The following is a 25,997-nucleotide window of genomic DNA, read 5'->3' on the forward strand; positions in this document are numbered from 1 at the left end:
CCCTGAAGTGAAGTGAAGTGAAGTGGCTCAGTCGTGTCCGACTCTTTGCGACCCCATGGACTATATCCTACCAGGCTCCTCCATCCATGGGATTCTCCAGGCAAGAGTACTGGAATGAGTTGCCATTTCCTTCTCCAGGGGATCTTCCCAACCCAGGGATTGAACCTGGGTCTCCAGCATTCCAGGCAGATGCTTTAACCTCTGAGCCACCAGGGAGATGCTGGGAGGATACCAAATGCATATTTCTTTCTCCTGGCCTCCCCACCCATCATGGTGCAGTCAGTCCACAGGGCACCATCTGCTCCCTTTCCTGATAGTGAGAAATCCTCTGCATTTCTGGGCTTGGTTTTGCAGCCCTGAAGTCCAGATAGAGGCAGCATCCTTCTCACCTTTTGAAGAGCCTCCCCATTTCACTCCATCTTGTTGCAGCTTTGACCTCTTGATTGAATTCCAGAACTTGTTACTTAGTGAAGGGGAGATACTTACAAAAGGGGAAGAATTTACATCTGTTATTGTAGCTAATTGTCAAGTCTAGCTTCCACAGAAGCCCTGTCCTGGTGGGGCTTTGGTCCAGGAGGTAAGCAAATGTAGGATACCAGCTGCAGATATCAAAAGACCAATTTGTTTTTTCCCCTCCCTGAGAACTGCCTTGGGCTAAATGACAGTACCAATAGCTCTATTTGCCTTGTGGATCATGAGAGAAGATTTCTTAATAGGAACCACACACCACCAACCCCCCCCCCTGCCCCCCCGCCCTGCCCCACCAAATGTATGTTTACTCCTAAAAAAATTACCATTTGTTTCATAGAGGATCAAAGAAACAGAGATCTTCTTTTCTAAGACATTATTTGCTCCCCACCCCCTATTTGGAGGAATAGTTAAGGGTTGCCGGTTATATCTTTTGAGAAGGGCCTATGAAGGTAGTGAGCAGAACAGTCCCTCACTTTGACAGGTGAGGAAGCTGGAAACATCCCCTTCCCCTGCGTATACTCCTCCCTTCCTCTGCAAGAAAGATTTAAATCTCAGAAGACTTCTGATCAGCTCTAGGATGTTAAATAGCCTAGGATTTCTCTGTAGGTATTTTAATGTCATAGAGGTTCAGTGGAGAACAACGTTTAGGGCAGTCAGCTCCTTTCCCTGGAATCCTAACTTCTGATATGTGGTTTTCTGCTCACTTTTGTTGTTGTTCTTTAAGATCGACCCTAAAAGGATATAGCATGAAGAGCTGCTCGCTCTGTGCTATCGGTCTGGCCTAGATTTCCCTGTGTGGTGTGGTCTCCCTAGTGTGGGACATGGCCATCATGGGCAAGAACTGATGAGGGGCTGGGGGAGCTGAGATCCTTTTGTCCACTAGCATCTCCCCCTCAGGCTGTCAGGCAGCAGAGCCTACAGAGGGAAAGCTTGCTCCAGGATGTACACTCATGTGAAGGGCTAGTTCAGTGTCTCTAAGCCAGCAGACAGCAGATGAAGCTGACTGGGAGTGGAGGAATACTGGATATAATTCACAGCATAGAAGACTGGTTTCGGTTTGCAGTGTTCTTTTGTAGACTTTAGGACAAACTGTGAACATGGTTTTTGTACTGTGAGTTTCCAGACATTGCTGGTGTCGCTTCTGTTGGGACACAGGGCAGAGGAACAGAGTATTTGCCAGATGGGACTGGAAGTCGTAGCCTTTAGGCTTCCATTTTCTTGACCTGTGAGTACAGCCAGATGTCTTACCTGGGATTTCTTTTCTTCATCTCTAAAATGAATATAGTCACACTCAGTTCATCTAGATCCAAGCTTTTAGCAACACCCGGCTGAGAAAATGCATGTAACAGTTCATTTTCCATGCTCAGCAGAGCTCTATACAAAGGTGGTGCAGCTTAGGTGTTGCTGCTTCAATGTATTGAAATGTAGACCTTCAGACTCTAGTCCTCTTATTTGCTTACTCAGAATGTTGAACTTTAGAGATATCTGTGTCTTTTTATTTTCATCTACAGAAGTAGGCAGCATTTTCCTTTTGAAATCTAGTGTCTTAGAAAAAGATACCTATATTTTGAGCATTGAATCTCCACTTCTGCCCGTGGTTGGAACTGTGACTTGTAAGTGTGGTTTTATTGTTCTAAAGTGCAATGATTAAACTAGGCCAAAGATTACCCTGAAGCTGTTAAGTAAACCCCTCTTTTAATTGGTGTTTATGAACCCATCGTGAAATGCCCTGCCCTCCATTATTAATGTTTCATGTAAGGACCTGGATTGAGAATTACTGCTATGTTGTTCCTTCTCTACTAGAAACAGGAAATGCTTTAGGTAAATATATTACCAGTTATTATCTCAGTCTCCAAGACTTCTAAGGTCTTAAAATGTTTCATCACCTACAGAAATGTTTAGCCTTAGTGTGCTTTCTTGTAAATCCACAGTTGAAACGTGTATTTAGGGAACCATGTCCTTTTGATCTCTGCTTGGGGTAATTGTCCAAAGTATGATAGAGTTTGCTGGTACTGGGCCATCCTCTTTTCTAAGCAGTCCTTTCTTTTGTCTTTTTCTTGCTTTCTGCAATGGGATTTTTGAGGCAAGCAGCCGAAATGAATTCCGGCGACGTTTGGCAAGTAAGGAATTCATAGCAGGGACAATGAGGCCAGCTTCTGGGTGGACTGGAGAGCTAGGCTTGGAGCAGGCAGGAACCAAGTAGTTCTAGAGCTCCATGGTGGGAATTTCCACTTTTCAGGCAGCACTGCTAATGGCATCAGTGATTACAGTCCTTCAGCCCTCTGTCGCTTGCTTGCTGACTGCATCCGAGGAGAGGGAGTTCTGTGTGGCCAGGCTCCAGACATGTTTGTGCTCATCCCTTGGCTGTACTGTGGCAATGAGAAAAGATTTGGTAGAAACCTTGGGGACCTTCTTTTGCTTCTGCAGTGACAGGACAGCTATGTGGAGTTCTCTCACTAAGCAGCAAGAACCCTGGCGAGGAAGATGGACCCTGGCAGCCCAAATGCCACAGGTCCACTGGTTTCCTTCTCTTTCCCGCCCTGTCCTGTGTTTACTTGTGTCGCCACTAATCGGAACATTAGATTACATGGGGGTGAGGAGAAGGGTGAGCTGTCATGAGCAAGAGAAATGTGGTCCATGACAGCTTCAAATCACATGCCATCCTAGGCAGACCAGAGATTGGAGATGGTGAGCCCCTTAACCTTCGAGCTGCTGGAGGTAAGTGCCAAAAGGAGGCTGAGCCATACCTTGAGTAGAGGCTGGGAGTCTTGCCCCATTTGTTCACCACCAGGGAAAGCAGCCCCCAAACCATTGATGAAATTCTTAAGGTGCTTGAGTACATTTAACATTAATATTTTCCCCATAAGCACTACTCAGCTTTGGTTCCAATAATCTACATTTCCTCTGTGAGAAATGTTGACATCAGACATGCTATCTTTGGGAAAACAGTTATTAAAGAACCAACAGCTAAAGAACGAAGATAACTGTGACTTCTCTGAGCTGCTTTCTTTTCTCTTAGATGTCCGCCATGTCCAGGGGGAAAGCACTCAGTGTTAAAAACCACCTGTGCGTGCATGCATCTGTGCTTAGTGGCTTCAGTCGTGTCCAACTCTTTGCAGCCATGTGGATTGCAGCTCACCAGGCTCCTCAGTCCATGGGGTTCTCCAGTCAAGAACACTGAAGTGGGTTGCCATGCCCTCCTTCAGGGGATCTTCCCAACCCAAGGATTGAACCCTTCTGCTTTGCAGGTGGATTCTTTACCCACTGAGCCACCTGAGAAGCCCAAAAATCACCTGGGTACTTGTTAAAAATAGACATGCCCAAGATCTACTTGTAGAGTATCTGATAGGAGTAGGAATCTGTTTCCCAAGCACCTCATCTGGTAATTGTTAAGATCCAGAAAGCTTGGAAAAACTGCCTTAGAGAATGCTTAGACATGATTAGAGAACAGTAATACCTTTGCTTTATAGAGATGATTAGAGAACAGTAGGGAGAAGGCAATGGCAACCCACTCCAGTACTCTTGCCTGGAAAATCCTATGGACGGAGGAGCCTGGTGGGCTGCAGTCCATGGGGTCGCTAAGAGTCGGGCACGACTGAATGACTTCACTTTCACTTTTCACTTTCATGCATTGGAGAAGGAAATGGCAACCCACTCCAGTGTTCTTGCCTGGAGAATCCCAGGGACGGCAGAGCCTGGTGGGCTGCCGTCTCGGGTTGCACAGAGTCGGACATGACTGAAGCGATTTAGCAGCAGTAGCAGCAGCAGCAGAGAACAACAATAGCTTTGCTTTATAGAGGGTACTTTCAAGGAGCTAAAATTCTCATAGATGCCTCACTTGTTCAGAGCATCTTTGTAAACTGGAGGGATTTTATTTGTGATTCTGATTTTTCTCATTGGGGGAAATCAAGGCGTATGTCATAATAAAGACTTCCAGAACTCTCCTGTATAGCACTGGATGGCACTCTAACCATTTGGAGCATTTCTGTGTATAATCATCCGCATGATTTTCTGGACCTCCAATTGCCTCTGTAAAATCTCATACCCTTCTTGTTTTTATCCCCGCTGGCACTGCCTGGTTCAGGCATGCATTGCCACCGAGCTAGACGTTCAGTAGCATCCTAATGTCTCCCTTCTTCCAGAACTTCTTTTCTACCCTGTTCTTCCCAGCAGCAGATGAGAACTCTTCCAAGATCTTGGAACCTATTTATTCATGGGAAAGCAACAATGTATAGTTTTTTAATGAATAGCTTTAGAGGTAGGCAGCTTTGAATTTTAACTCCACAATTTTATCAGAGGTGTGACATTGGTCATGCTTATCAACCTCTCTAAACTTCAATTCTCTAATTTATAATTTGGAGAAAACTACTATATATGGTAGTGGGAAAAACTGAGTGATAATGTTAGTGAAACATGTAGCAGAGTGGTAGGCACAGTTCAGTTCAGTTCAGTCACTCAGTCGTGTCCGACTCTCTGCGACCCCATGAATCGCAGCACGCCAGGCCTCCCTGTCCATCACCAACTCCCGGAGTTCACTCAGACTCACATCCATCAAGTCAGTGATGCCATCCAGCCATCTCATCCTCTGTCGTCCCCTTCTCCTCCTGCCCCCAATCCCTCCCAGCATCAAAGTCTTTCCCAATGAGTCAACTCTTCACATGAGGTGGCCAAAGTACTGGAGTTTCAGCTTTAGCATCATTCCTTCCAAAGAAATCCCAGGACTGATCTCCTTCAGAATGGACTGGGTGGATCTCCTTGCAGTCCAAGGGACTCTCAAGAGTCTTCTCCACCACCACAGTTCAGAAGCATCAATTCTTCGGGACTCAGCCTTCTTCACGGTCCAACTCTCACATCCATACATGACTACTGGAAAAACCATAGCCTTGACTAGATGGACCTTAGTCGGCAAAGTAATGTCTCTGCTTTTGAATATACTGTCTAGGTTGGTCATAACTTTTCTTCCAAGGAGTAAGTGTCTTTTAATTTCATGGCTGCAGTCACCATCTGCAGTGATTTTGGAGTCCAAAAAAATAAAATCTGACACTGTTTCCACTGTTTCCCCAGCTATTTCCCATGAAGTGATGGGACTGGATGCCATGATCTTCATTTTCTGAATGTTGAGCTTTAAGCCAACTTTTTCACTCTCCTTTTTCACTTTCATCAAGAGGCTTTTTATTTCCTCTTCACTTTCTGCCATAAGGGTGGTGTCATCTGCATATCTGAGGTTATTGATATTTCTCCCGGCAATCTTCATTCCAGCTTGTGTTTCTTCCAGTCCAGCATTTCTCATGATGTACTCTGCATATAAGTTAAATAAACAGGGTGACAATGTACAGCCTTGACGTACTCCTTTTCCCATTTGGAACCAGTCTGTTGTTCCATGTCCAGTTCTAACTGTTGCTTCCTGACCTGCATACAGATTTCTCAAGAGGCAGGTCAGGTAGTCTGGTATTCCCATCTCTCACAAGTAAGTGCTTAATAAATGGTTGCTATTGCATTTATTATTAAGTGGCTTAAATAGCACAGGGATTATCTGCTTGATCATTTAAAGCTTTAGCGCTATCTAGGACAGGTTCTTTTATTGCAGTTAATTCTTGGGCTCTGTTCATATCTCCTTTTATTTGGATTCGTTTTAGTGGTGTGTATTTCCTAGAAAATTGTCCATGTCATTGAGATTTTAAAACTTACTAGCATGGGGTTATGTGAAATATTTCTTACAATGACCTTATTCTCCAGGTTTGTGTGTCTGTCTTTATCATTTCAAATTTCCAGTGTCTGTAACTTCTTTCCTCTTTATAATTAGTTTAGCCAGAACTTTGGTTGAATGTGGTGTTTTTAGAAAGGAATGGTTCTAGAACTTTTAAGTTGTATCCTTTAATTTTCTAACTCATTGATTTATTTTTATTTTATTTTTTTGTTACCTTAAAGGTTTTCGATTAGAATGTTTAATTAATATTTCACTCTTTCTCGTTTACTGATGATCACTTTTTCCAGGCTTTCCCATGCAGCCCTCCGGCAAGCTTCTGGTGGATTCATCCTCTTCCAGCCTGGGGTGCTTGAGCTGAGGGGCTCTTGGAAGAGCTGTATCAGTCAGGACTCATGATAAACGGCACCTTTATATATTTTTTTTAAAAAAGAGCTGAGAGGCTCGCGTTACTGAAGATCAGTACATGCCGTAAGGCACAGCTGGATCTAGGACTGCTTGTGATGTTTCTGTTAACCTGTCTGTCCCTGTCTCTTAGGTAATCTGCTCTTCTGATTGTTTTGTTTTCCAGTAGCCTCTCCCACGTGATAGAGAAAGATGGTCCTTGCCCCTTCAGGTTTTACACAGCCCAGATGTCATGAGATAACCTCTCCTTCTATTGTTCACCTCGGTTCCTAAAAAAGGATTCTGGTTGCTTGTCCTGGGTTCATAACTACGTTATTGACTGTTATATGTCAAAGAGAATTGATGGAAGATTCTGCCTATGAAAATGAACAGGGTTTACTTATGTGAAGAATGTAGAAAGGAGTTAACATAGTTAAAATATAGACAGGGGTATCACTGACATTTTATGGCATTTAGTGTAAGCTGCTGGCACCCAGAAATGATAAAATCTGATCAAGAGAGGGTGAACCCCAGACTTCCTGAAGGTGTGACTCATTTTCCAGACCTAACCTTGTATCTGGGTGTAGAGCATCTTCCCTGGGCCACACGTACTTCATCCATCACAGTGTGGGCGCTGCCCTTCAGCACATGGCACACCCAGGCCCTGACTTCTTCCCCCAAGCCTGTTCCAGGTACGCTCCTGAATCTGTGCTGTGGACTCGATCAGATCAGCTGCCTCGATGTGTGTGAGTCATTAAACAAACCCCTGGACCAGCCCTGAGCCTCCTTCTGCATGGGTGTCCTGCCCGGCCCTGGATGAATCCCTGGATCTCAGGGAGGGGAGTTCTGATGGCTAGCAGAGGTCACACCTCACCCACCACGCCACCTCCAGTCTATCAGTGGGGCATCCTTAGATACTGAAAAGAAACAGATGTCAGCTTCAGGTGTTTTGTCACATTCTAAGAACTTTAATGGCAAAAGGAGAGGAGGACGACAGAGGATGAGATGGTTGGATGGCATCACGGACTCAGTGGACATGAACTTGGGCAAACTCAGGGAGATAGTGAAGGACAGAGAGGCCTGGCGTGCTGCAGTCCATGGTGTAGCAGAGTCAGACACGACTGAGCAACTAAACAACAAGAACTTTAATTCCTAACAGATTTGGTTTTCTTATTTTTGGAATAGTCTTGTTATCGTTTGGATTTCCTCATTGATACAAGAGTTATTCAAGAGAGGATATGTATGTGTTTAACTTCTTCCTGGGTGGGTTTTAAGTTAGATTTGGACTTGATGTGCAGATGGCCTCTGTCCATGCCAGGCTCCTGGTCAGTAGTAGTATGTACACTGAAGAACAGAGCCAGCTCAGGTTAGTGTTCCACCTGCGAATGAGCTCCCTGGTAATGGCGAGGTTTGAGACCAAGGCTTGAATCTGAGGTCATAGCGAGACTTTCTGCTTCCTTCCCCTTTGATTGGCAATAACTCGCCCAGTGGCGGAACAAGTTGATTTGCCCTCCTGGGGACAGGCAGAGAAGGTGGAAAGAGACCTGGAAGGTCTTTTGGAAGGCTCTACCTGGTCTGTCACCCACATGCAGCAGGAAGCTCAATGGGGGCCTTCCTGCCCTGAGAGTAGACAGGGACCCACTTTTAATTTTTTTTTTCTTTATTTATTGGCAGAATTAAATTTGGGGCAGTTTATTAAAAAAATCCAGTTAAATTGTTACGTTTTGGATTCCAGTATTTTCATATTTCAGACATTTTTGGTGTGTTTAAAACTACCTTGAAACATTTTGGTCCTGTGTAACATTTTCAAATTATGAAAGCAAAAAATTTCAATAGCTCAGAGAGCAAAAGAATCACTAGCTAAAAAATATCTGATGAACTCACCAAACAAGAAGGAAAACTGAATTCATCTCTTGATGCCCTTTGCTTTCTTTGTAGTCACACTGGGCTTTTAATGTTAAAAGATAAGCCTTATGGATTTTGGGATCTCACCAATTGGATTCAACATTTCTTGTCCTTGGGGTTTGTAGGGGTTTGTGGGGCCAGGAAGAGAAAGGCACCTCCCTGGGTCAATATAACAGCATTATAGTTAACAACCGTGACCCAAAGAAGCTTCTCTTGGAATTTAAGATTTCCTTTTTGGTCTGATCTGATGTACTGTTAATGTTTGTAAATGTTCAGAGAACACTGGAAAATATGGTGTGCTTTTTTTTTCATTTGTGGGGTGTCAGTTCCTAAGTGTGTCCTGTAAAGTACGTGACTCCATTCTTCTATAGTCTCAATTTCTAGACCCGTTTCCTGGAGCAGCTGCCTCTCACTGTGTTTGGCACGACCTGCCTGTAGTTTTCCATGTGGTCACCCAGCCCTCCTGGCCCTGGGTCCTGCAGCCTCCCAGATGAACTGTGCCACCTCTTGTCTTCTTTTTTGTGGGTGTATCCTTGCACCCAGGGAGTCATTTCTGAATTCTGCTACACTCCCAGCAAAGAGAGGGAGTCCGGGTGCTTCCCACTCTGGCCTCCAGGATGCTCTCGGCTCCTTACTCAGGACTATACAGAAAACACCGCCAGTCCGTGCTGTGACACCAACCACTTGCCTTGACCATAGTTGCTTTAACCAGCACACTCATATATATATATACATGAGTGTTTGTGTCATCCACACGTTTGTGTGCATATGTATATGTACACATATGTATGTATACATGTACACACACCTACATATATACACCCTTGTGTGTGTAGAATTTGCAGCTAAAACTCCTCCAGGTCTGTGGGATGTAGGTAGCACTATCCCTGGTTTCACTCGAATGGTACCCACGCCACAGTCAGTCTCCCAGCTGGAAGTCTCTCTCTGCCATCAGACTGCCTGCCTGCCCCACTCTCTGAGGCCCACTCCACCCTGTCCTGGGAGTGGCTTTCCCTTCCTGTGTTCTCCTAGAGCTTTTATCTTTATGTGTGTGATTCATCTTTTTATTCCTGTATTGCGCATCGTGATGCTCTGTGTTGTTTTTTAGTCGCTCAGTCATGCCTGACTCTTTTGTGACCCTCCCATGGACTGTAGCCCACCAGGCTCCTCTGTGCATGGGATTTTCCAGGCAAGAATACTGGAGTGGGCTGCCATTCCCTCCTCCAGGGGATCTTCCACGTCTCCTGCATTTACCATTGAGCCACCACGGAAGCCCTGTGTGCATTATATACTTTATCTAATAAGTAACCTGTGCATCCTCTTTATTCATATATGTAAGACTTGTGCTTGTGAAAGGACTTGAGCTGTTTAGTGGATTGATGTGAGGACAAGTTGGAAAAAATTCTGGAAACAGTAAAGGTAAAGGCATTTCCAGCTCCCAAACTGAGCAACACTTTGCAGGTAGCTGTGTTTTCTTTTTATTAAATTATGGTAAGAACATTTAACATGAGTTCTACTCTCAACAGTGTTTAATGTGTATAGTATAATATTGTTAACACAGTGTTGTACAACAGGATTTAGAAGTCTTGCATAACTGAAACTTCCCTTTGAAGGTTTCTAATAGTTAAGGCAAAATGAAATGTGAATTGGATTTCTTAGCTTTGAGCAACTATTCTTAGAAAAAATGTGTTCAGACTCATCCATAGCTATAAAATCTAAACTCGTGATCCTCTTTAAAAAGCTCAGCTGCTGGTGTCATTTCATGGGCTTTTGAGTTTCAGTGATTTTAATAATACCCTGGAGTATGAGTTTGGATACTGAGACTCCTACAGGACAAGAATAATTTAATTCTCCTCACCCTGCTTCTTTATCATCATACAATTGCTCAAGTTTTTCTTTTCATTATCCTTATACCTCTTCTTCCTTTCCCTCAAATGTGTTCTAATTTTCAGAGGAAGATGTCAGACTGTTAAATCCATAAATGACCAATAAGTCATCATTGGTATTCTTTGGGACCCTAAATTTCACAAACCTCTTAACAAGTTTTATCTGCACCTTCATGAAGAGGTCTGAACATTGTTTGCATCTAGGTATTGGAGGGGTGTCATCTTTAAATATTGCTCTAGTTAAAGTAATTGACTAACAGTTGTGGGTGACATATTGGATATAATGAGCCTGGTTATTTAGTAGCATTGTTACGACTGTTCTGATGGTTTTCTGAACATTTCGTATGAGAAGAGCCAGCGTGCCTGCTTTGTTGTGAGATGGACTCTGTGGCAGCAGTTGTGATTGTACCGAGAGAAGCCAAGCAGCATAGAGAATCCATGGGTGAGCACAGCTCACCTTTGCAGGGAAGATGAACTACGGATCTGTGGCTCATGGAGCCACTGTGGCCCTCCGAGAGCCAGGGTCAGGCCTAGGCGCAGCCTCATACAGACACAAAGCAGAAGGACTAGGGAAATGAAGGCCGCAGGGCTTCTTCCTCAGAGGACCCCTAGTGGAAAGGGTCCTTCTAGGACTCTCAGCCTGCTGGGTCTCAGGGTGGGAGCCCTCAGTAGCTTGAATGTTCTGCTGAGACCCTTCTAGTAACCAACCATCTGACCGAGATGTGAGCGTGGGCTTACCCATCTTCTGTCCACACTCCCATTCCTCCCCTCTGTCCCATCCCTGCTCCTTTTTGAGACAGGCCATTCTACATGGACTTGTCTGTCACCAGACTACTGCCTGAGCCTCCTAACCAGCTTCCCTGTTTCCGCTTTTGCTCCCCCATAGTCTGTTCTCCACCCAGAGCAAGAGGAGCCCTTTTGAAAGGTAAAAGGCCAGGTAAAAGAGTAGCAGGCCAGGGGTCAGCCTCGGGCACTGTTACAGTGACTGAAAGAACGTAACTCTGGCGTCAGTGCTGTCGCTAACTCACTGAGTGACCCTGGCCAGGTGACCTTATTACCACCTGCCTCCACTTCCGTGTCTGTAAGGCTGCACACCCAGGGTGACACGGAGCCAGCAGTAAATGGGGCTTGAGATGCTCAGGCTCCCACCTCCCACGGAGATAGGGGGACGGACATAGCGGACAGGTGACCCAGCAGAGACAAAGGCTGGGAGGGGAGCTCCGTGGACTGAGGCCAGGGACAGGAGGGAAGGTCATGTCAAAAGGTCCAGTTTACTTCACCCGTGAAATCAGGTAATGCTTTTGCTTCCCTGGTGGCTCAGACGATAAAGAGTCTGCCTGCAATGCAGGAGACCTGGGTTTGATCCCTGGGTCGGTAAGATCCCCTGGAGAAGGAAATGGCAACCCACTCCAGTATTCTTGCTTGGAGAATCCCATGGACAGGGGAGCCCGGTGGGCTACAGTCCATGGTGTTGCAAAGAGTCAGACATGACTGAGTGACTAACACACACACCCACCACCCCAACCCCCCTAGAATGCTGTGCATACACATACCCACCCCTCAACTACCACCCCCCCAGAATGCTACACACACAATACACCCCCCAGGGTGCCAACACGCACACACACACACCATGCCACTGCACACCACTCCCCCACTCCCACCCCACCCCAGAGTGCTGCCCATTGTGGCTTTGCAGCTGTGCATCGATTTTATAACTAAAAAGCAAAAAGTATCTTTGTGGACACTTTGTAATGAGATAGAGTGGAGTCAGCAAACTTCCTGTAAAGGGCCGCATGGGAAATATTTTAGATGATGTGAGTCACCCAGGTCATAGGTTTTCCACCCTTGCCTGCACCCAGCTGTTAAAAATATAAACCCTATTCTAGGCTCGAGTACCATAGGAAAGCAGGCCATGGTGAGGTTTGCTAATCCCTCATGATAGGCAGTTGGAGTTGTATTTCTGTGGCACTCAGTTTTATTTTCTGTTTGATTGAAATGAGAAATGTGACCCGTAACTGTTTTATTTCTCTTGAATTGATCCTCTTGCAAAACTCTTGTTAATCACTGTAGTCATACCTCATACTCTTTCCCGCTTGTTTTCAAGCACATTATAAACCTTGAGTTTTAGAGCAGCTTTCTCTCAGCACAGAGTCGTGGTTCTCTAGCTTGGGGTCATTGCTTTGTGTAAGGAGAGCCCATTTAAAGACCATTTTGGGCTGGGTGACCTTAGGTCTGGATGGACTCTGACAATAACGCGTCTTTTGTGTGCCATTCCGAATATAGTAAGTTGTGCATTTCCTGAAGTTTTCTCCTATCAAAACGGTTTGCCTTTGCGTAGATATCTGATTCAACGTTCAGTTGAACTGATACATTTATTCATGCTTCATTTCTAATAGCCAGATGTGAATTATTATGATGCCCAGATTTTATAGTATTACAGTATTATTATAGTATTATAACCTTTCTGACTGCTTAGTTATAAACAGGCTAAGCTTGGATACAACTGATCTGTTGTAGAAACTGTCACTTCCTCTGCCAGCATCTCCTGATCTCCTGAGGCTACCTCTTGCTTTTCTTCCAAACCATTGTTGTCCATAAACTTACTTAGTGCCACCCACTTTCCAATGTTTCTTTTTTAAAAATATTCTATAGTTTCAACATTTAGCAAAGTTCTCGAGTTGACAAGGGTAGTAGGTCTTGGAAAAATTGTCAAAAACAAAATTGATAAGCTAGTACCTGGGTATCTCTGGCTTGGTTAGATAGTACCTGGGTATCTCTGGCTTGGATAGATAGTACCTGGGTATCTCTAGCTTGGTTTCTTTATATCTGATATTTGGGGATCACTGGCTGCTGAAAAGCCGGGAGCCTTGGCCTGGGGTGAGTACCCTTTCTTGAGAGTGTGTGGTCTGAGCAGTGGTATGGTGTGTTCATTGAGAACAGATTCAAGAACTGGCCCTGCCACTTCCCAGCTGTGCGATGTTTGTCAGCTTTTGAACCACTCTAAGATTTGGCCACCTGATGCGAAGAGCTGACTCATTTGAAAAGACCTGATGCTGGGAAAGATTGAGGGCAGGAGGAAAAGGGGACGACAGAGGATGAGATGGCTGGATGGCATCACCAACTCAATGGACATGGGTTGGGTGGGCTCCAGGAGTTGGTGATGGACAGGGAAGCCTGGCATGCTGCAGTTCATGGGGTCACAAAGAGTTGGACACGACTGAGCGACTGAACTGAACTGAAGACTTAGTCTTCCCATCCATAAAGTTGGGCTGAAAAAGAACCTTCTCCATTGGAATATGAGTTCTAAATGAGTTAATACTTGCTTGGTACAGAGTGCCATGTGAGTATTACTATTTATTGAGGACAAGTATGCTTTTGCTGATGTATTTTTCAAAAATCTTTTTTCCTGGTTTTATTGAGATATGGTTGATGTGCAGCACTGTGTAAGTTTAAGGTGTACAGCATAATGATTTGATCTACTTGTAAAATGAAGTGATCACCAGGACAAGTTTAGTTGACATCCATTGACTCATTCAGATAGGAAAAGAAAGAAGAAAAAAGTTTTTTTTCCTTGGGATGGGAATTCAGGATTTTATTCCCTTTTAACAACTTTTATATCTCTTAAAGCAATGTCAGTTATAGTCATCATGTTGTACACTACATACCTAATACTTAGTTATCTTATAACTGGAAGTTTGTGCATTTTGACCACCTTCATTCAGTTCCCACTTGCCTTATCTCCTTCCTGCCTCTAGTAACCACAAATCTGATTTTTCTGTGAGTTTGTGGATTTTGGTTTTGTTTTACATTAGTCCACATGTGAGTGAGATCATGCAGTATTTCTCTTTCTCCGTTAGACTTATTGTCCTCAAGTTCCATCTGTGTTCTCATGAATGGCAGAATTTCCTACTCTTTTTATGACTGGATTATACTTGTCTATATGTAGTCCATATTTTCTTTATTCATTCGTCTGTCAGGGGACACTTTGGTTGTTTCCACGTTGTGACTATTGTAAATAATGCTGCTGTCAACATGGGGGTGCAGCTGTCTCCTCAATATAATGTTTTTGTCTCCCTAGGATATAGTCCCGGAAGTGAAATTGCTGAATCTTGCTGGTAATATTAATGCATAATACTCCATGTGGAAAATTTTATATCTGACATGCTTTGTTCATTTAAATTTTCTCTCCAGGCTTTCGTGGAGGCCCAGAACAAGATTACCGTGCCATTTCTTGAGCAGTGTCCTATTAGAGGTTTATACAAAGAGAGAATGACTGAATTGTATGACTATCCCAAGTATAGCTGCCACTTCAAGAAAGGGAAAAGGTATGTGAACTTGCTTTCATTTCATTTTCTTTTTGCTTTTCTAATCTAGTACTTTCTTAAATTTTACAGTACAAATTCCAAATAACTTACCAGTTTATAAACTTTACAAACATTGTAAAATCAATTCATCTCTATGCTTGACTATGAAAATAGTATTTTTTTTTTGGTCTGTTGTCCACATTCTTAAGGACTAAGAAATTTGGCAGAGATGTGTCCTAGGATGAAACTAGACTGTAGGAAGTAGTTGTCTTGTGGCTAGTAATTGGTGAGATAGCATGATTCATAGATAGCAGTGGAGATTTATTTGCCTCTAAAATTAATCCTCTTTGGCTTATACTACGTGAAAAGACTTTATTGGATGCATTTCTTCCATCCAAGAATGGCAGTAGGCCAAGAGGGAGCACCCATTAACTCACCTCTCTTGTTCCTCTCCCTCTGACACTCACTTAAAACATAGCCTCTTGTTCACCTTTTAAGTCTTTTTGGAACCACTACCATAGATTTACTTTAGAAATTATTAGACTCCCCCGACACAGGGATCAGCAAAGTATGCTCTGCATGCCCAGCCTCGCCCACCTCCTATTTTGCAAATGAAGTTTAAATGGCACACAGCCATGGTCATTTGCTTGTGTTATTCATGGCTGCTTTTGTACCACGACTGCAGGATTGAGTCTGTATGGTGCCCAAAGCCTAAATAGTTTGCAGTCTTGCTCATTACAGAAAAGGTTTGCCCGCCCCTTGCCCTAGGGGCATGACTAAGGAAGGGAACTGGTACATTTTAGCAAATCTGCTGTCTTCTCCACTGAAAAAGAAAAGTTACTGCTTTACTGAAAATCAGTTTTCATTTTAGCATATAAAGCAGACTTTATTTAGCTGATGTGCAGAATCACAGTGAATTATTTTAATACCTAAAGCAATTCCGGTAACAAATTCTAGGTTCAGGGAGCTGGTGGGACCTTCCACTCTAGTCCCCTGGCACAGCCTGTCTGCAATTGTACCTTTGTATGTTGCTTTCCCTTTTGTTTCTATGTGTTTGGTTTTTCTCCACAACTAAATAAAGACCGTCTCTGTCCCCCAGGTATTTCTATTTTTACAATACAGGTTTGCAGAACCAACGAGTATTATATGTACAGGATTCTTTAGAGGGTGAAGCCAGAGTGTTCCTCGACCCCAACATACTCTCCGATGATGGCACAGTGGCGCTCCGAGGTGAGGGCTCCATAGCCAGGCCCGCGGGAGTCCTGGGCCCCGCGCTGACAGCTCTGATGTGGGTGCAGTCGTCCCACCCCTGAGAGACGAGACACAGTGTGAACCATATTGTGGAACAGACGCACATGCAGTGTTGGGAAAGCTGATTTCGGCACAGTATATTTAGAACACATGAGTGGTCATACCTTCTGACAGCATGAAGCAGAACTAGAGAATAATTCACACTGGACCTAAATTAGCTTCTAGGGCTTCTGGGATCTTGAAGTATCATCACCGTTTCCTATAGCATCTCTGAGACCTGTCTGTATTTGGAAAAAAAATTAATTCTCTTCCAAAAGAAATTTAAGTTGTACAAAGAATGTTTTAATTGTACATGTAAAACAGGAAAGAATATGAAGTCTACTTCCTTGACAAGAAAAAGTGATGAATTTTTAAATTTAGTTGATTGTTATGATGTTAGGATTAAAAGTATAAAACACAGTCTTGTAGAAATTTGACAACTTGTTGCTTTGTCCCCTGAGGATGCAAGTTTAAAAACTGAATGAATAAGTTTTGCTATATGCAGAAATATGTATTCAGCTGCTGTATGTCTCCTGAGTAACCTCCCCCAAGATAATCTCCAGAGTCAATAAGATTACCCCAGCTTTGTGCCATAAACACCCAACTTTAGGGTAAGAATATTGTCTATACACTGTATCTATCTATGGTTTACAAATTGTACACTCTGAGAGTCATCACTGACTAGTATTCTAGATGTTTAGTTGAGTTGGCTCAGCATATTCTATTTTTGAAAAAGCTCAAGTGTAGATTCAGCCCTACAAAACTGAGCAGTTGGAACTCTGAAGTCCTATAATCGATTAGATGGGAATTAAAGAGCCCTGTCTCGGCAGATGTGTGCAAAGACCCCTTTATAAAGTCAGTTAGTCATTTAGTGCTTCCTCCCCCTCTCCCCCAATATTCTGTATATGTAAATGATGATCCTTAGTCTAATTAGTACTGAGAATAATCATAATCAGTATTGGAAATAAGATGCCAGCAAGTTTATTGTGAGTATTCTTCGTTGAATTTGATCTTGGAGTTGTGAAAGAATTTAATACACTGATACTGTGCAGTAATATACTCTAAATAGAAACTCACTTCATTTTAACCAAAGTCTATCTTGAAACTCACCCAGAAGGACTTCATTATAACAGGGTCTTGTTTCTCACTTCAATAATACATTCCAAAACCTTTTCCTGTAATGTTTGTCATGTACAGGCCCTGATGGATAACATGGTAAATTAGACATGGAACTTGGTCTCAGTCTTTGAGTTTTCTGAAGACCATATTATTGGAGAAGGAAATGCAACCCACTCCAGTATTCTTGCCTGGAGAGTTCCATGGACAGAGGGGCCTGGCAAGTATAGTCCATGGGGTTGCAAAGAGTTGGACACGACTGAGCAACTAACACAACAGCAGACATTCAGATTCCTTTCATAGTGTATGACTTTTTAAAAATATACCTTTTAAAGTCAAAATATTTTATTTGCATTTTCCCTGAAATTTTTAAAATTATATATAACTTATGCAGACAAAAAAATGAATATTTACTCCATTACTTTCTCGACCCTTTTCTGTTTATTTATGTACATATGAGCCTGGATGCTTTATAGGAATTATAAGTGATTAATAAATAGGTTTTATGAAATTTTAACTTTATTTTTCACTCATAGAAGTTCCTTTCAAAATAGTAGGAGACCTCTGAAAATAGTTTGGTTTCTTAAGATGATTTTCAGCCTCCAGTGAAGGTTAGCAGACACCATAAGAGGGTATCTCTAGTGCCAAATACTACACATTCTTTATGATCGTAAAAGCCAACAGAAACATGAATATTTGTCCAGAAGCATTGCACCATGGTTAGGACATTCTGCCTGTGACAGCCCCAGAGGGTGGGACACAGTGCGCTAGTCCATCAGCAGTGTTGCTCTCCTTACTCTTCACTGTCACTGTTGGAATATGCACTGCATGAGTCTGTATTGCAAACCCTCAGGCTTCATTTACCTGGGCTTTTGGTTGTCAGATGGTGTGAATGTTAATCCCTGCATGCCAGCAGTTCTCAGACAATGAGGTAGTAAGGAGTGATTTCAAGTAGTTTGGAATCCATTCCAAAAATTAGATAATGGCTCCAGTTTAGGTCTGTTACATTCAATCATTACTCTAGAAGCAGTTTCCTTCCTCCCTTTCCCCACCCCTCTGAATATAAATAAAATATGCTGAAATCCCAGATGAGCTCTGCTTTTAAATGAGCTACTTATTGAATTATAGAAATTTTAAATGGAAGCATCCTGGTGGTCATATAATTCGATACGTCATTTTACAGATGAAGAAACTAAGACCTGGAAAGGTTAGGGAATTTGGCCAAGGTCATAAGACAAATTCCTGCAAGTCCTGGGTAAGCCCCAAGAGTTCTCATTACCAGTTTCCTGTTCCTCCTGTTGCTGCTTTCTGCCTCCATATGTGCTGGAAAAACCCTTGTCAGCATGGTGGACAGTGGCAAGGCTGGGAGTTGTGTTCCCATGTTCACTGACAATTTCTCATGTGTCCCTTAGGCTATGCATTCAGTGAGGATGGTGAATATTTTGCCTATGGTCTGAGTGCCAGCGGCTCCGACTGGGTGACCATCAAGTTCATGAAAGTCGATGGTGCCAAAGAGCTTCCAGATGTGCTTGAAAGAGTCAAGTTCAGTTGTATGGCCTGGACCCATGACGGGAAGGGGATGTTCTACAACGCATACCCGCAGCAGGATGGGAAAAGTGATGGTAGGTTGAGACTTCAGATGAAGCACCTTTTTCATGAAGTGAAGTGTGTCTCCACATAACTTAGAGAAGAAGCTAGACCCTATGTAGAGGTTGCTTGGTCTAGAATCATGTTTCCTTGAAGGATGTTGTATCTGTTACCATTGTTGTGTAACAGATCCTGCCAAAACTTTGTGGTTCACAATAATGACCATTTATTTTTGCTCCTGAGTCTGCAAATTGGCCAGGCAGTTCTGACTGTAGCTAAATTCTGTCATGTACCTGTGATTAGCTGCCAGTCAATTGAACATGTCTGGGGCCTCCATGAAGCTCCATGTGGTCTCTCATCCTCTAGCAGGCCAGCCCAGGCTTGTGTGCACAACAGCTCTCCAAGAGAGAGAGCCAAAAGGCACAACCTCCTTGATGCCTGGGCTTGCTCCTGGAACATCACTTCACTGCTTTCTTTTGGCCAAAGCAAGTCACAGGGCCGTTCAAGGGTGGGGAAACAAATACAGGGAACTGTGAAAAATTGGGGCCATTTTTATTGCAGTGTCTGTTCTTCACAGATGTAGGCTGTCTCCCAAGAGGGTCATGGAGAAAATGGATGATTTTTTTTTTTTAATAAAACCGACTTATTTAATGAGGTTTAATGAGTGATGGTAAGTTTTGCAGTAATCACATCTCTTCCTCTCCTGAGAAGTTGCAGGTCATCTGTTGGTCATATTTGTCTGCATACTTTTGTCCTTGTTAACTTCCAGGGCATGTGTTCTCCTCTTTAGTTGCACAGAGATCCTGTTGTGTGCAACTGGTTCCCTTTTTTCCCTTCACCTCTCACCTTCCTAGGTAGAAAGGACCCTATAGCTTGTACCTTGCTGGTACAAGCTGTCAGCATCATCTTCTTTATGCTACTCCTTACTTCCATGTGGTGTAAAGCATTTTCGTGTTGTCTTGGTTGGTCTTTACAGGTGGGTTTTACCATCTCTTTGCTGAAGATGTGGAGCTGGGGTGGAGGGTCTCAGTTACTTTTTGCAGTGTGTGGAGCTAGCAGGAAGCAAGGCTAGTCCACTGCTTTCTCCTGCACGTGCTGTCCCCTTGCCATGAACTGCTATATTGTTGGGGATACATTTTCTTTTCTCTTTTCCCCCCAGTTGAATTGGGAGTGAATCTGTTATGCTTTTCATTTTTTTTCAGCTACATTTAGCTTTTGCTGCCTTTGATTAGATTACTGTAGTACCTTTTTCTTAGTTCAACCAATGAACTGCAGGAGGAGCTAAGAGTAGGCTTTTTATTCCGGGATGCTGGCTAAAGAAAGCTCTCTGTGCTCTGTGTACTGAATTAGCTGCCTGTGTTTAGAGTGCTGCTGAGTTAGAAAATGGTTGTTTCCAAGTCCCAGGAGACCAAAAATGTTTATCACTAGCTGTTTCTTGTTAGAGGACAGTGTTATTAAGTTAACTTCTGGAAAAGCATGAAAATTATTATTTAACCTTAACTTCCATTGGCAGAAATAGTTATAATTAGTAACCGTGGTTGATTTAAGAAAACCAACATCTCCCAGCTGTAATTTTGCTGTCCTCTTGTCTGGAAGACCTCAACAGCCTCTCAGGTTGTGTGGTAGAGGACTTCTTGAGTGAGGCTAAGCAATTCTGGTCCTGTGTTTCTTACCAATGTTCCTAGAAAGCCCATGGAGAATCACCAAGTACTGTAAAACTTTTTTGTTTTCATGTGATGATATCCTCTTCCTTTTTTCCTTCAACATTATATCAACTTCCAAAATCAGCAAATATGTGTGATTATTTCCAGGGTGATAATCAACTGATACTTTTGTTTTTTTTTAAATAGACTTAATCTTTTTTTTTTTTTTTTTTGGTTATTCAGTATATTTATACATTATAAAAATAATCATCATAAGTCATTTCCATCTGTCACCATACAAAGTTATTGCCAATTGTTGACTAAATTCTCTGTGCTATACAGTGTATTCTTGTGACATTTATTTGGGAATGGGAAGTTTGCACCTCTAATCCTGTTTACCTCTATTGCCCATCCTCCCACCTCTCTCCCCTCTGGCAACCACCAGTTTGTTCTCTGTAGCTATGAGTAGGCTTCATGTTTTAGAGCAGATTTAGATTTACACCAGAATTGAGTAGAAGGTACCAAGATTTCCCATATACCCTCTGTTCCTTATCCATGCATAGCCTCCTCCCCCATTATCAACATCCCCACCAGAGGTTACAATAGATGAGCCTATGGACACATCATAATCACCACAAATCCATAGCTGACATCAGAGTTCACTCTCGGGGTCGTACCTTCCATTGGTTTGGGCAAATGTATAATGATATGCACCCAGCATTGTAGCATTTTCACTGCCTTAATAACCCTCTGTGTTCCACCTGTGCATCCTTCCCTCCTCTGCCAGCCCCTGGCAACCACTGATATTTTTACTGTCCCTATAACTTTGCCTTTTCCAGAGTGTCATATACTTGGAATCATAGTATGTAGCCTTTCGGGTTGGCTTCTTTCACTTACTAATGTGTATGTAAGCTTTCGCCATGTGTTTTTGTGGCTTGGTAGCTCAGTTCTTTTTAGCACTGAATAACATTCCATTGTCTAGATGTACTGTAGTTTGTTTATCCAGTCACCTCTGAAGTACATCTTGGTTGCTTCCAAGTTTTGGCATTTATGAATAAAGTTGCTGTTAACCCCTGTGTACAGATTTTTGTGTTGATTTAAGTTTTCAACTCATTTGGGTAAATACCAGCGAGCATAGTTTCTGCATCTGTTATGTTTAATTTTGTAAGAAACCGCCAGACTGTGTCCTGAAGTGGCTACACCATTACATTTCCACCAGCAATGAATGAGAATTCCTGTTACTTCACATCTTGGCCAGCATTTGGTGGTGTGAGTTTTCTGGGTGTTGGCCATTCTAATAGGTATGTAGTAACATCTCATTGTTTTAATTTGCAATTCCTTGATACATGCTGCAGAGCATCTTTCATATGCTTATTTTCCATTTCTATATCTTCTTTGGGAGGCTAAGGTCTGTTAAGGTCTTTGGTCCTTTTTAAAATTCGTTTTCTTATTTTGGTCTTTGTTTCCTATTGTTGAGTTTTAAAAATTCTTTGTATATTTTGGATAACAGTCCTTTATTAGATGTGTCTTTTGCAAATATTTTCTCCCAATCTGTGGCTTGTCTTTTCATTCTCTTAACAATGTCTTTCATGGAGCAGAAGGTTTTAATTTTAATGAAGTCTGGCTTTTCAGTATTTCTTTCATGCCTTTGGTATTGTATCTAAAAAGTCATCACCAGACCCAAGGTCATCTAGGTTTCCTTCTGTGTTATCTTTTAGAAGTTTTGGTTTGTTTTGTTTTTTTTTGACCACACAGCATGTGGGAACTTAGTCCACCAACCAGGGATCAAACCCCATGCCCACTGCAGTGGAAGCGTGGAGTCTTAACCAGTAGGCCACCAGGGAAGTCTCTCTTACAGGAGTTTCTTAATTGCATTTACATTTTAAAGCCTGCAATCCGTTTTGGGTTAATTTTTGCAAAGTTTGTAAGGCCTCTGTCTTGATTCATTTTTTGTACGGGGATGCCCAGTCGTTACAGCACCATTTGTTGAAGAGACTATCTTTTCTTCATCGTATTGCCTTTGTTCCTTTATCAAAGATCCATTGACTCTTTTGATGTGGGTCTCTCTACTGTGTTCTCTTGATTTGTTTGTTCTTTTGCTAATACCACACTGTCTTGATTCCGTGTAATAAATCTTGAAGTTGGGTAGTGAACATTTTCCAACTTTGTTTTCTTTGAATATTATGTTGGTTCTTCCAGGTCTTTTGCCTCGCCAGATAAATTTTAGGATCAGTTTGTCCATGTCCACAAAATAACTTGCTGAGATTCTGATTGGGAATGCATTGAATCTGTAGATCAAGTTGAAAAGAATTGACATCTTGACAATATTGAGTGTTTTCCATAAGATACTGAGTATATCTTTCCGTTGATTTATCCTTTGATTTCTTTCATCAGTTGTATAATTTTTGTCCTATATATCTTATACATATTTTCTTATATTTATACCTAAGCATTCCGTTTTGGGAACTGCTAATGTAAATGGTATTTTGTTTTTAATTTCAAATTCCGCTTTTTCATTGCTAGTATATAGAAAAGTGATTAACTATTGTATATTAACTTTGTATTGTGTAATCCTATAACCAGATACTTAGCTTTTTAGATGCTTTTAGCATTGTCTACTATGGGAGGAATAGATTTTCTTAAAATTGTCAGATGCATTTCAGTGTACATTTTTAACCCCTTCAGGCACAGAAACATCCACCAATCTCCACCAAAAGCTCTGCTACCATGTGTTGGGGACTGATCAGTCAGAAGATATTTTGTGTGCTGAGTTTCCTGATGAGCCTAAGTGGATGGGTGGAGCTGAGGTATTGTACTACCGTGAAATTTTACCCACAAATAGCATCTGTCATGGATTGTGTATATAAATATTCTCTTTATATGGTGATCTTTATGGATAGTGGAAGTCCATTTGAAGTTGAATATTCTTTTGTTAAAAATATTAGACCTCAAGTGTACTCTTAATAGCGAAGGTGATAAATCTTTTAAAGGTAATCTCAACATAAAAATCTTAGTACTAAAAGTAATACATGCTTATGGTAAAAATGTAAAAGTACAAAATAACGCAAAGTAGAACATGAATATTTCAAAACTTGATCCTAATCTCAGAGATGAAGAGAGTTTTCGTCCAGAAGTTTCTTTCTACACGAGTGAGAATGAGGGCGAAGAGTGTGTCTGCTTTCCTATTTTATACAACGGTGCTCTTCATGCTTCTTGTTTACTTGTTTTTATATTCAAATATGTGTCTTTGGGATATTTACACATCTCAAAGATGGTTCATACCCTCCTGTTCTTGATAAGAAAGAGCCTCTCTTAAAGTGATACATCTTTGTAGGTACTTTCCCAGATTTTATTCTGCATCTTGAGAATCAGCTGTTAAAAAACACTTAGAAATACTTAGAGTAAGAATTAGGCTATTGTGAGCTCATTTATATATATATATATGAAATATATATTTTTTAAGATATAAAAGCATTCTTAGTGTTTCCTATAGGAGGGCTATATCATCCCATTCTTAGTGGGAGTGAGCAATTCACTAGAAACTTTTTAGTCCATTGAGCCTCTCATGTCTTCTCTGGGATATAGTTAGAACTTTGGTATGAAAGGGACATTTTAGGTGTGAACTTCTGAACATGGGTCTGATTCACTGGGGGATAGACTAGAAGCCCATGGTATTTCAGTCCTCATTCATTAATCCATTGTATTCCACATTGTCCTTTTATTTATTTTGTTTCTCTAGAACTATGGTTGGCAGACTGTTGCCCTCGAGTGAAATCTGGCCTGCTGCCGGCGTTTGTAAATAAAGTTTTCTTGGAGCACAGCCACACCCATTTGTTTCCTTACTGTCTGGGGCTGCTTTCAGGCTATAATAGCAGAGTTGACTTGTTGCCACAGAAGGCCACATGGCCCAAAAGGCTGAAAATTCTTTCTTGCCCTTACTAGAAAAAGTTTGCCAGACTTTAACACAATGTGTTTACAGTAAAATATGTTATCACCTGAAATTATGCCCTTTTCTCATGCTTTGTCTTCCCCACCTAACTTCCCATCCTGCAAGCTTTTCTTGTGTAGTTACTGTTGTCATTTTTCTCACATATTTGTTTCTGTGGTTTTTCTGACTCTTTGTAGATTATCATACCAAGTTTTCATCTTGGTCCAGCTTCTCCTCATACCTAAGGCCTCTGCATTCTGCAGATAGTAGGTGTTTATTTATAAACTGATATACATTAAGGTAAATATACTACCCCAGAAAATGTCATGTTAGTTCATGTGTTTCTTTTCACCTTTTATGGGGAGAGATGTTGATAGAGAAACATTATAGCAGATGTATTTTAATAAAGGTAAAATTATTTTATTGATGCAATGAAATACAACTAAACTAAACAATCTTCACTGATACACATGTAACTCATTGCTCACATCTCTTTACTAGCATTGAATTGAAGCAGCTAGTTTTTTTGTTCGTTTTCATTTTAAAAAATCATGGTAAAGTATAGTTAACATAAAATTTATCAGTTTAATCATCAACTGAATTTATCAGCTTAATCATTTATAGAGTACAGTTGCACCGTGTTCACATTATTGCACACCCGTTACCCTTATCTGTCTCTAGAACTTTTTCATCTTATGAAACTGAAGCTCTGTACACATTAAATGATAGCTCTTCATCCCCTCTTCTACCCAGGCCCTGGTAACCACCATTCTACTTTCTGTCTGTTTATATATTTGACTGCTTGAGGTACCTCGTGTAAATGTCATTATATAGAATTTATCCATTTGTGATGGAGACCTGGATTCAGTCTCTGGATTGGGAAGATCTCCTGGAGGAGGGCATGGCAACCCACTCCAGTATTCTTGCCTGTAGAATCCCCATGGACAGAGGAGCCTGGCGGGTTATAGTCCATGGGGTCGCAAAGAGTCGGACACGACTGAAGCAACTGAGCAAAGACTTGGCATAAGATCTTCAAGGTTTATTTCCATGTTATAGCATGAGTTTCCATCATTTTAAAAAGTGAGTAATATTCAATTGTGTACATGTACTACACTTTGTTTATCCAGTCATCTGTAAGTACACTTGGGGTGTTTCCACAGCGCAGTTGTGAATAATGCTATTAGTAGCCAGTTTTTAAAAATACAGTCATGACATATCTTATTCGCATCATATATATATATATATATATATATTCCATTCTGTGGCTAGGCAACTGAAAGGAAAAGCAAATTTAAATAGTTTGGGTGGTCCTTCTACCATTCACTCAGTAGGTATTCACTCTGTGTAGTTCATCTAGTATAATCTTTACCATAACCTTTAGAGGGCAGTGACCATTTCATTGCATAGACAAAATACCTGCGAGTATGATTAGCTTGCAAATCCATGGTTGGAATTGCCTGCTGGGGATGTTAGACAAACCACCTGTATCTTCTTAATCAGCATGCCCTCTGCCTCCCTTGACAAAAGGTAAGAGGTCATGTGGAAACAGCAGGAATGACCATTTAAAGAATGGTAGTAAATGGAGAGCTGCATCTGTATTGCGCAAAAGCAATAAATGAAGTTGTTAAATAGAAAAACAGAAATTCATGAGATGTGTCCAGCGAGTCCTGAGGAACTTTGTGCTGGATGAGCGCCCTGATGAGCAGATTGTGCAGAGGAAGTCGTAAGCAAACCGGTAGGCTTAGTAGACACAAACTGCGTGTAGATTTTATTAAG

At 41.9% G+C, this 25,997-nt stretch overlaps 1 protein-coding gene across 1 annotated transcript in view; it reads left to right on the plus strand.

Annotated features, from left to right (window-relative positions):
- The window catches only part of PREP (prolyl endopeptidase), a 141,924-nt gene that overhangs the window by 13,044 nt on the left and 102,883 nt on the right, over positions 1–25,997 (plus strand). The window contains exons 3-6 of the mRNA XM_018053118.1: positions 14,545–14,678; positions 15,757–15,887; positions 18,476–18,685; positions 22,979–23,100. Coding sequence (XP_017908607.1) covers positions 14,545–14,678; positions 15,757–15,887; positions 18,476–18,685; positions 22,979–23,100 — 597 coding nt within the window. The remainder of the gene's footprint in view (positions 1–14,544; positions 14,679–15,756; positions 15,888–18,475; positions 18,686–22,978; positions 23,101–25,997) is intronic.

Source organism: Capra hircus, chromosome 9, assembly GCF_001704415.2.
Source record: "Capra hircus breed San Clemente chromosome 9, ASM170441v1, whole genome shotgun sequence".
Taxonomy (NCBI): domain Eukaryota; kingdom Metazoa; phylum Chordata; class Mammalia; order Artiodactyla; family Bovidae; genus Capra; species Capra hircus.